The 12,150-nt window shown below is 41.0% G+C and overlaps 1 protein-coding gene across 1 annotated transcript in view; it reads right to left on the bottom strand.

Moving 5' to 3' along the window:
* Positions 1–11,880, bottom strand: part of LOC121521498 (gamma-aminobutyric acid receptor subunit rho-1-like) — a 32,627-nt gene extending 20,747 nt beyond the window's left edge. Inside the window, exon 1 of the mRNA XM_041805532.1 lies at positions 11,568–11,880. Coding sequence (XP_041661466.1) covers positions 11,568–11,665 — 98 coding nt within the window. The 5' untranslated portion in view covers positions 11,666–11,880. The remainder of the gene's footprint in view (positions 1–11,567) is intronic.
* Positions 11,881–12,150: the final 270 nt, after the last annotated feature.

The following is a 12,150-nucleotide window of genomic DNA, read 5'->3' as shown; positions in this document are numbered from 1 at the left end:
TTATTCTGAAGGGATAAAAGGTCAACCGAGTTTTACAGGGCCGACACAAATAACTATTATGCGGTTTTGCATAGGACCAATAATCCATATTTTGAAATTATGCATTTGTTATAAAATTTACTGAACCTGACAAAAGTTAAAGTAAAATTTAAAAATAAAGAAAATATACAATGTAGCTCTAACTTTGTGAGCATGAGAAACAGCACAGAGGAACACAGGAGCAGCAGAAACAGGAAGTGATGCTGTATACTCTCTGTGTCAGTGCCATCCAGGGCTCAGGGCTGATTGGCTGGTTGTGTGACATTGAGCCAGTCAGATTGTTTTTGCCTGAGCAGCAGGAGAGATCCCGAATTACCTGGTGGTGCAGGTGTGGAAAGAGCATACCCAGGCTCGCGATCTCTCCTGCTCAAAACTTTCAAATGAAGTTTCTCTGCTCTCTCTTACAGCCCGCTGACTCTCTATCTCTTTAAGTTCTTCTTCAGTGTACTCTCATTCATGTAAACATCCTCTCATATCCACAGTAAAAGCACATCATGATCACTAAAGTCAAAATCCCTCATATTATCTTTGTTTTAGCACATAGTAGTGCCTGACACAGAGGGGTTTTATGGGGTGAGCTGAAGTGCTTTTCAGCACAGTGTACAGTGTACATATTTTCTTCACCCATTTTTAGACAAAACTCATTAAACTACGCGGATAAAACGTTCCCATCAATAGCCACTATGCCGCGTATCTCTCTGGACTCGAAATAACCACCAAAGCAACTTTCACAGAAATCACTGGAGGCCACTACTATAGCCAAGTACCTCATACAACCCAACTTCAAAAATCCCCAAATATCCCTTTAAGACTCTGTTTTGTGTGCTTGAAATCAGGAAAAATGATTAATGACCACATATCAAAGTCTACAGTCTACTGTGTCTGTCGAGTCCAAATATCCCAAACTTAATCAGATACTGTTTCACCATTGCACAGATGTGTTTTAGAATGTTTTGCCACTCACCCCACCAGAGCAGTCATGCTGCAATGAAAGTGACATCAGGGCCAACCCTCGATAAGACAGTGTTTTTTGTGTCCTTGAAAAGGATCGTGGGAAAAGTAGAGTCCTCTCATAGCTGGGGTCTATCGACCTTTTGGGGTCATGTGACGACCATGACGTCACTTACTTTGGTGTATGGTGGACGTACCTCTGTTGACCTCGGGCTGTAAACATTTTTGTTGATAATGTCTGTCAGAGTGTACCTGGAAGTCCAAAACGTAACATAGCATCCCATAATCGAATTAGCCTACTCAACACAAATGTCAGTGACTCTGTCAAATGAAGTGACCCAGATAACAGCTGACTCTGAGCCGTATCCGGCCTCAACTCGCCAGATTCACCTAGCTATCACAATCGGTTAATACCCTTCCACCAAATAAGGCTGGAATCAGCAGAATGAGCAGAATGACCATTGTGTCTCAGATGGCAGCTGACCATGGGCCGGATCTGCCCTCAGACTCAGATGGATTCACCTAGGAGTCACAGAAACTTGTCCTGCACTACAATTAAAATATTGACGACGTCATATGCACGGCAGCAAAAGTAATAGATAGGTAATAGATTTTTAACCAAATACATTTAAAGTGACAGTATTTTATCATTCCTAGTACCTTTAACTGTGCTTTATTTGTACATTTTCTGTTTTCTACACCATAATGACCTTTCGATAGTTCATGGCTATCTACAGTTCTGATAAAGTCTTTCTATAAGTTATCTTTGATCCTTGATTTGTTTATCCAAAATGCAAAGAGCTAACTTGTTTGATCTGAGTCGTGTTTCTTTTGAATAGTGCTGGCCTGATTATTTCCATGTTACTCACTTGTAGTTTGTCACCAGATAAATCCAGTTAAATCATTTCTCCAATAAAACTTTGGACTGGACTCCTCTGAAGAGCTTACACGTCTGTATTGACAAACCACTAAGTTGAAATGGTGCCTCTGATCAGCAAACAGCTTGATTAATAAACCTTGTTGTTTAACAATGGCTCAGTTCAATATTGTGCTGCAAATTACTGAGGTTTGTGTGATGTTGTCGTGCACAGTGTTACAATAAATAAATGGCACTTTGATCAAATTGAGTATTGTTGCCATTGCTCTTAACAGAACCAAATTAAATGTAAATTAAAAACACAGTAAAATGGTTAATGCATGCCATGTCTGTCTGAAAACAGCTCTGGTGCAAATCAGGACCACATCTGGTAAAGTGCTGACGTGTCTGTGATTTAGATAACATCCAGCAAACACATTCCACCCAGATCAAAGTTGGCAAAATTAGGCCCAGATCTGGCTCAAAGCTGGCACTATTCAGCCCAGATCCTTGTCAACGCTGGCACAAACTGCACTGGATTTGGCCCAATTTGTGCCATCTTTGACAAGGATCTGGGCCAAATGTCTTTGCTATCAAAACCATCTGGCCCAGATTCTACAAAACTGGCACAATTTAGCCCAGATCCAGCTCAAGTTGCCACAAACTGTGCCGGATTTGTGGAGGGAGATAGTAAAGACATCTGACCCAGATCCCGCTCAAGCTGGCTGGATTTGAGCCGAGTTGTACCAACTTGACCAGGATCTGGGTTAAATGTCTTTACTATAAGGGAAATATTTAAGACATCTGGCCCAGATCTGGCTAAGTGATGGCACAATTTCACCCAAATATGACTCAAAGCTGGCACAAACTTGGCTGGATTTGTGCCACCTGTGACCAGGATCTGGGCCAAATGTCTTCGTTTTCAGGGAGAAAGTATAGTCAGCCCAGATCTGGCTCAAAGCTGGCACAATTCAGCCCAAATCTTGCAAAAACCTGGCACTAGTTGGCCCTGATCCGACTCAAAGTTTGTACAATTCAGCCCAGATCTGGCTCAAAGCTGGCATTGTGCAGAATTTGAGCTGATTTGTTCCAACTTTGACCAGGATATTGGCCAGACGTCTTTGTTATCTGGGAGGTAGCAAAGACATCCGGCCCTATTTTGCATCTTGCAAAGTTCCAGTCCACAGTATTTGTGCTGAACCGAATATAGTTCTAGCCTTAGCATCATTTGAGGACAAGGTGGTAGCCACAGTCAGGGTTTAGTTACTCTGTGAGCAGTTAGCAATGGCTGCCTCCAGTGTAGCGTTAAGATCGGATCTAGCTATTGTATAGCAGCACTTTATCAGAACTAAACTACTTTTTTATATAAACAAGAGCAGAGAACTATGCTGAAAGCTTTTTTATGACAGAAAAGATGTTTTCGTTCTTCTGTTAACAAGTTTCAGCATGGGTTAAAGCATTGTTACGGGCGGGGTTAAGTAGCACTATAAGCCAGCGTTGCTGCGTTGCTGCTCTTAAAAGAAGATGTTTTTGCAAGTCTCCCGATGAGACGTGCATTATGGCAGCATTAGCCTGTAGAGCTCAGGGTAGTACCGGAGCTGTGCATGTCTACAACCTTTAATTTCGGGGTCATGTTGGGACCCAGTCCAAATGAGTGGTAGTGGAAACACTGGGCCCTAGTTTAAAAACAGGTATTTTTTTTTAAGGAGAAGATCTGCATGTCCAGTAAAATAAACACAACAACAAAGTCATACTTTTAATGTTCTGTGACTTGATGCTATTACTATAATTTATTACATAACAGGCATAAAACATGAAGTGTATTTTTAAGAGAAAAGTCCAGGTACAAGCCTGTTTGAAGGCCTGAGAGACGAAGAGAGTTCTTTAAATAAACCTCAGGAAACAAGTTAATCTGCTCTCTCTTTCTCTCTCCAGAGAACCATGGGAGATTAAACAACACACTGAAAAATTGTATTATTGCATAATAAGAGAATCTAATCAAAATAACTGGCGGGTTGTCATGTTTCCTCTGAGCTAGGCTGACGTACGCTCTGTACAGCAGGAGACTCAGAGGAATCCGGCACGTGGTTTCTATGGATAACACATCAAATGTCTGAACTTGATATGCACCGTCACATCAGTCTTTTTTCAGTATTTCTAGTTTTGAAAAAATTACAGAAGTACCCACAATAGATGAGTCTTGGGGGAAATCAAGATGTTGACAAACCGCTGTTCATAGGCTGTTTTAGGCCTATTTTAAGGTTGCTAAAGCCAAACAAAATTACTCCAAGAGTGCATCAAAAACTCATCCAGGAGGTCACAAAAGAATCCAGACATATCTTAAAGAGCTGTCTGACAAAGGGTAAAAGACCCCAAAAACACAGCATGGTATCATCTAAAGATATTAAAGAACTGATAAAAACAAAGTCAATGATGTCTAACAGTCTGGAGAGGGTTACAAATCCATTTCTGCAAACTTGGAACGTGGTGAATCAGGACCATTCTGGCATGGCTCGACACGCCCAAACTGGTGATGGAAAAGCAAATCAGCACGGCTTGGTTTGGCTCGGCTCGGCCAAAAGTCAGTGGAAAAACCCTACAAGAGCGCATCAATGACTCATCCAGGAGGTCAAAAAAGATCCAAGAACAACATCTAAAGACCTGCAGGCCTCACCTGACTCATCATGACTCAACAGCTTGATGATCCCTGACTTTTGGTAAAGTATTCAGTGGACTGACGAGACAGAAGTTGAACTTTCTTATAGCTGCAAGTGCTGCACATCTGTGTTTGAATCTAGAGTCTGTTGGAAGTCATAGGCAGCTGTGCATTTTGTTGGATTACTTCAGAATTATTAGCCCTTTTTATCAAAAACAAGGAGAATTTATTTTAAAAACACTGATATAAAAACTGAACTGTCATTAGTGAGGTAGCAGCCTTTCAAACTTTGAGCCCCTCTGTCAACGGGCTGAAATAGTCATTGTGGTAAAATAAGTATGTGCTGTCTCTTTAGTGTTCACACCCTCTGACAGATGTTACTATAGAGGTTAACCTCATCTGAACCGCTACTTAGGAACTACTAATACTTGATAATACTTTACCTTCACTAACAGCCCGGGCTGAGTGAAACTGAGAAATGATTAAGACGAAGTATTAAGGAGAGGTCAGAGAGCTGATGAGCTTTAAGATCATTGTCTGGTTTACTTCATGACCCTTGATCCTCAAACTGGGTTGACTTAAGGACACGGACAATATTGGCCCGGCTGGAAAAACATCAGCCATCAGCAAATAATGTGGCATGAAATGATGTCAATAGAAGATGTTTATCTAAAGTATCAAGTCAATTTAAAGCTGACATCTAGTACATCTAACTGACGAATCAAAGATGAGGTTTTTTTTTTTTACTGGGCTGAAGAAGTCACCTGACAGACAAACTCTGATCTACTGTATTTTTATGGTCAGCATGAAAGAAAATGTTGGAAAAGTAGGTGGTACTAATGAAAAACAACTGGAGGAACATTTCGCTTCTAATTTGGTCAATTGGGAACAGGTCAGTAACATGACTGGGTATAAAAGGGACATTTTAGAGAGGCAGAGTCTCCCAGAGATAGAGATGGACAGAGGTTCACCAATCTGCAAAAACTGTGTCTAAGAATTGTGGAACAATTCAGAAAAATGATCCTCAACATAAACGTAGCTTCGAATATCCCACCATCTACAGTCCATATTATCATCAAAAGATTCAGAGAGTCTGGAGAAATCTCTCTGGGGGGCGCTGCATTTGAACAGGCATGATTCTGTAACAGAAATCACTGCATGGGCTCAGGAACACTTTCAAAAATCACTGTCAATCAACACCTTCAGGGTGTCATCCACAAATGACAGTTAAATCTGTATCATGCAAAGAAGAAACCACATGTGAACATGATCCAGAAACGCTGATGTCTTCTCTGAGCCAAAGCTTATTTAAAATGGACTGAGGAAAAATGGAAAACTGTTCTGTGGTCACATGAATCAAACTTTGAAACTCTGTTCAGAAACTATGGATACCATGTCTTGTGGATAGAAGAGAGGGACCATCCAGTTTGTTATCAGCGCACAGTTCAAAAGCTTGCATCTCTGATGGTATGAGGTTGCATTAGTGCCTATGGAGTGGGCAGTTTACACAACTGGAAAGGAATATCAATGCTGAAAAACAGAGAGAGGTTTTAGAGCAACATATGCTCCCATCCAGACATCATCTCTTTCAGGGAAGGCCTTGACTATTTCAGCAAGATAATGCTAAATCACATACCATCTGAAACTGGCTAAATTATTATTCAAACATCTGTACCAGCCCTTATTTTCACAATCAGTGCATCTCTACTGTTAAATATTGATAACTATATAGCCAAGTCCATCAAAGCCTTCATCATCTGTCATATTAAATATAAAGGATGTATACTAGACTGGTCAGAATTTTTAAAAAACAAAAACAGGGGCACAAGCTCAACAAATGTGTCAAACTAAAGTACTCACACTGTAATATGTTGTAAATCATGGTAAAAACAATCAAATTACAAACTTTATTACTCATGAACATGTTTATTGTTGCTGAATTCTATATGCAGACTGATGGTCATCATGAATTCAGAATGTACTTCGTTACCAATTCCAAAAAAGAAGGGACATTAGGTAAAATCTGAATAAAAACAGAATACACTGATTTGCAAATCTTAGCTATTTAATATTCAAACTGATAAACTGTATTTCAAGTTTGATGCATTCAACATGTTTCGAAAAAGCTGGGACAGAAGCATGTTTCCACTGTGTTACGTCACCTTTTCCTTCAGCAAAACTCTGCATGATGCTGAAGACAGTTTAAACACTAAAAGTGGAGCTCTTTTTCATTCTTGCTTGATATGCATTTTAAATTGCTCAATAGTGTAGGGTTTCTGTTGTTGTATTTTGCACTTCTTAATACACCGTATACTGGAGACAGGTCTGGGCTGCATGTAGGCCAGTCTAGTACTTTCACTCCTTTACTGTGAAGCCATGCTGTCGTAATTTGTGCAGAATGCGTCTTGGCAGTGTCTTACTGACTACCCTGAGAAAGACGCCTCCTGGCAAATGTATATGTTGCTCCAAAACCTGTATTTACCTCTGAGTATAAATTCCAAACAGGATGGAAAAATGCGTCCATCCTTGTCCACTATTATAGTCATATTTTTACAACAGCTTTATAAAACGTTGTTATATTATATTATTAAACAATATTTTTCTAAAATGCGTGATCCATCAGCATGCATTAACAAGCCCAAAAATCATTTGTTCTAATGCAGACGTGCTTTTAGACCATGTTGTTGGTTTTATTGATTTAAACCTGAAAGAGCTCAGTGTTTTAGGCTGGGACACAAAGTTCTGCCTCTACTGATCGAAATAAATGGATTCAGTAAATGTGTTTGTCCTCAAACTGCCTCAGCTGATGGCACAAATTACCACAACACTACTCTATGAAGAAGATTATTATTCCTGTAACAGCGATACATGTCGGTGCATCGATCAGTGATTGCAAAGAACTGATGCTGAATCTCTGGTCATCAAAACTTAAACTGATATTCTGCAGAGTAGAGAGAAGCTTGAAACAACAATGCATCACTGAAAACAATGTTTAATTTCTGGCCTTGTTGCGCCTGGCTAACCTCTGATAAAGCCACAACAATAGCAATAATTCAGAGAGCACATTAACACAGATAGATTAACGGTTATGTAATCTCACTAAGTGATTTCTATCAACAGGCACATGTGTCACCTTTTTACCGCTGTCAGCTAAAAACAGAGCTCTGATCACATGTCGGCGCCGACATGTTGGATGGTTATTTATCAGGTCAGGTCACAGAAGGAGAGTCCAGCACCTCTACACTGGACATACTGGGGCTTTTTGGTCAAACTAATGGAGATTATAGTGGGTTTTATACATGGCTTTTTACAGTGCAGGGATACAGTGAGCCTTCTAACATGAAGGCCTGTTCTGATTTTTCAGTTTCTAAATCTATGATGCAATCTTGGGCTGCACAGCAGCATATAGGTTAGCACTGTTGCCTCACAGCAACAGAGGGTCCCTGGTTCGCTTCCCGGTCAGGGCCTTTCTGTGCAGAGTTTGCATGTTCTCCCCCTGCATGCGTGGGTTCTCTCTGGGTACTCTGGCTTCCTCCCACCACCAAAAAAATGCTGATTAGGTTTTTTGGTGACTCTAAAATTGGCAGTAGGTGTGAATGTGAGCGTGCCTGGTTGTCTGTCTCTTTATGTAAGCCCTGCAATTGACTGGCATCCAGTCCAGCGTATACCCCGCCTCTCGCCCAATGACAGCTGGGATAGGCTCCAGCACCCCCACAATCTCCAACAGGATAAGCGGTATAGAAAATGGATGGATGATGCAATTTTCTTTTTATGCCATTCAGCTAGAATTTAAATCTTACATCTTTACTGTACATAAAAGCCTCTAAGAGGACACCATTGAGGACACCAGTGGACACACTAGGCTGCAACAACTGCAAGCAAGCGTTTGTGATAAGAGTCTTTTACATCAAGGAGGAATTTTTGTCCACTCTTCTTTGCACAGTTGTTTTAAATCAGCCACACTGGCGGGCTTTCCAGCATTAATGGCCTGTTTAGGGTCATAGCACAGCATCTCAATCTGATTTAAGTTCAGACTTTGGCTAAACCACTCCAAAACCTAATTTATGAAAAGTGCTATACAAATAAAGATTGACTGATTGATTTTGTTTTTTTAAGCCATTCAGAGGTGGACTTGTTGGTGTGTTTCAGATCACTGTCCTGCTGCATAACCCAAGTGCTCTTGAGCTTGAGGCCATGAAGTGATGGCCGGACATTCTCCTTGAGGATTTTCTGGCAGACAGCAGAATTCATGGGACCATCATAAATAGCGAGTGGTCCAGGTCCTGAAGCAAAGCAACCCTAGACCATCACACTGCCTCCACCATGTTTGACTGTTGATATGATGTTCCTTTGATGAAATGCTGTGTTAGATCTACTCCAGATGTTACAGGAAACACATCTTCCTAAAAGTCCAGCTTTTGTCTCGTCAATCCACAGAATATTTTCCCAAAAGTCTTGGGAATCATCAGGATATTTTTTTCAAATGTGATACGAGCCTCTGCTTTCTTTTTGGTAAGCAGTGGTTTTGCCCTTGGGACTCTCCCATGGATGCCATTTCCTCCCAGTCTCTGACCTTAACTGAGTCAAGTGAGGCCTGCAGGTTTTTAGATGTTGTTCTGGGTTCTTCTGTGACCTCCTGGATGAGTCATCAATGTGCTCTTGAAGTCATTTTGGTAGGCTGGCCACTCCTGGGAAGGTTCACCACCGTTCAAAGTTTCCCCCATTTGTGGATAATGGCTCTCACTATGGTTTTCTGGTGTCCCAAAGCCTTGGAAATGGCTTTGTAACCCTTCCCAGACTGATAGATGTCTATGACTTTGTTTCTCATCTGTTCTTGAATGTCTCTAGATGGCACCACGATGTGTTGCTTTTTGAGATTTTTTAGCCTACTTTGGGCAGCTTTGGGCATTTTGTCTCCTTCCGCTGTGCACTGATCCTCTGATTAGCTGTGTGGGTCTGCAAGCTTCTACAGGGATGATAAAACCACACCAAGCTAAAACAAAGAGAATATGGGTTTGCATTTTCCACACTTACACCACCAGGTAACTCAGGATCTCTCCTGCTCAAAACTTTCAAATGAAGTTTTTCTGCTCTCCTTTTCTGCCCGCTGACTCTCCATCTGCATACGTTCTTCTTCGGTGCACTCCAGTTCATGTACATATCCTCTCGTATTCACAGTAAACGGCACATCATCATCACTAGAGTCAAAATCGCTCATTTTATCTTTTGTTTTAGGAGAAATGAATCACTTTGTACATTTTTGTAACCAAGGGCCAAGATATTTTCTTGGTCCATTTTTACGTAAAACTCATTAAACTACTACTATAAAACATTCCCATCTATAGCCACTATGCAATGGATCTCTCTGAGCTCGTAATAACCACAGGATCAAATTACACAGAAATCACTGGAGGATAGTGCCACTACTATAACCAAGCACCTCATACAACCCAACTTCAAAAATCCTGAAACATCCTTGAAAAAAGAGGCACCAACCCATCAGTGTAGTCTTTATATATTCCAGCATGTTTGGAACAGTGAAGCCACCGATGGAGATACATTTTTAAATGCACTGGGTCTTGCACAGTGTGGCAGTGGCACCTGCATGCACTTAAAGTAATGATGTCGCATGTCTCATGCCTGTTATATAGGTCAAAATAATCTTTTTAGGTGACAAAAATGGCAAACTACGTGGACAAAAGTATTTGGTCGCGACTGTTTATCACTGAATTCAGGTGTTTCAATTAGACCTGTTGCCACAGGTGTAGAAAATTAAGCCATGCAGTCTTCATTCACAAACATCTGTGATACATAAAGGGTCATTCAGAAGAGCTCAGTGACTTCAACATCGTACTGTGATGAATGCCTACTTTGCAATAAGATGGTTGGTAAAATTACATTCCTGCTTGATATTCCAACTGTGATATTATTAGAAAGTGGAAGCATTTAGGAACAACAGCAACTCAACCACGAAGAAGAAGACCACACAGACCACCTCATTGTGAGAACAGGGGTGGTGTGTAATAAAGCAGAAAAATACTGATAGCTGTTTTTTAACAGAAAGAAAAATAGAGGTCTGAAAGACTTAATACAGATTTTTTTGATTCCCCAATGACTGCAGGGAGTTTGCACAGAAATGTTTCCAGCATTTTGGTATAGAAATGTTGCAATGATTTGACCTTAAAGTGGGGGTATTATGCCTTTTTTCAAGCCTTTACACATCTCCCTAATACCCACGTAGTAGCTTTACATGCAGCTCAGAAAACACTCCTCATGTTTCTCACACTGGCGTCCTGAAAAACCCTTATTTTTACCTCTGTCTGAAATGCTGTTTTTCTTGTTTTTCGCTGCAGTCTCTTCACCCCCCCCCCCAAAATGTTGGTAAAAGTCTTTTATCTGGAAAAACTGAAGCTCTAGTTGTTGGTATTTTCACTCCTAGCAGATATTAGGCGACTAACTTTACTGATGCAATCTCCATGAGAATGAATAATAACATTACATCACCAGAACCGAGCAGAAGCCTGACAGATGAGGGAAAAATCCTAATGCTTATTGCCAAATATCACCGTGTAATTTCATAAAACTAATCTGATCCTGTACATTTTGGAAATCTGACACGTTCAGTGCATGGTGCAGCTGAAGTTTTCTACCATGATAAATCAGCTGTAGATAAAGGTAGGTAACCTGAGCAGCTTTGACATGTGACATTGTGGAAAGTTCCTCAGGAGGTCTGCGATTGAATAGACTGGTGAGTTTTGAATTAAGTTCTAAGAGTGAGCAACAAACCAACAGCCTCAAGAGGGTAATCTTGGGTCGACCCTTTTATGATCTTCGATAACTGATCACTCAGTTTAATAGATTTATTCTCTTGAGGATGCTGCTCATTACGCAGCGCACTTCCTACTTTAAGAGACAGTAGCACGTTTCATGACATGTATGCACCTTTCTATAAAAGTTTTAGGGAAAGCATAGACACTCGACCGATTCACTTCAAATGACAAATTCATCTGCTTAGCACGTATTTACGCATGACACACGTGCGTAATTTTCTCCAAATGGACTGACCTGAGGAGCCTGTGAGGCTGCAGCTTCTCTCCTCTCTGTCTTGCGGACACACCGAGCATCCAAACCATCAGGCTGAGCAGCACCACATCCGTGTGCATGGTGTCCTCCAGCGTCCGCAGACCTCTCCAAAAGTCTCAGAACTGCAGGTTACCTCCACACCGCATCCCGCTCTCACCGCTCCGCGCTGCACACATGGTGAGGATCTATATGCTGCATGGATGTCACGGATTTTAATCTCACAGAGGAGGGGGGCAAGCATTTTATCCTAAACCTACAAATCCTCCGCGTCAGATGGCAAGGATTTGCTCGGTGAAGTCTGAACGGTGCAGCACGTTTTTTCAGCCTGGTGAGAGCGGAAGTACGGCGGCCCTGAAGTGCAGCTGTGCACAAGTTTACTTGAGCATAAAAAATGACTGCTCACATAAAAAACCATGAAAGGTAGAGGCAATTCAATGAAACAAACAAACAAAAAAATTTAAAGCATAATAAAGCAACTTAATAAAGTGCAAAATCTCTTCACTGAACACAATAAAAAATACAAAATGTACACAAAAATATTTCTAGACAGCAAAAACTGTATGTA

Source organism: Cheilinus undulatus, linkage group 14 (genome assembly GCF_018320785.1).
Source record: "Cheilinus undulatus linkage group 14, ASM1832078v1, whole genome shotgun sequence".
Taxonomy (NCBI): domain Eukaryota; kingdom Metazoa; phylum Chordata; class Actinopteri; order Labriformes; family Labridae; genus Cheilinus; species Cheilinus undulatus.
This window is presented reverse-complemented; position numbering and strand designations above follow the sequence as displayed.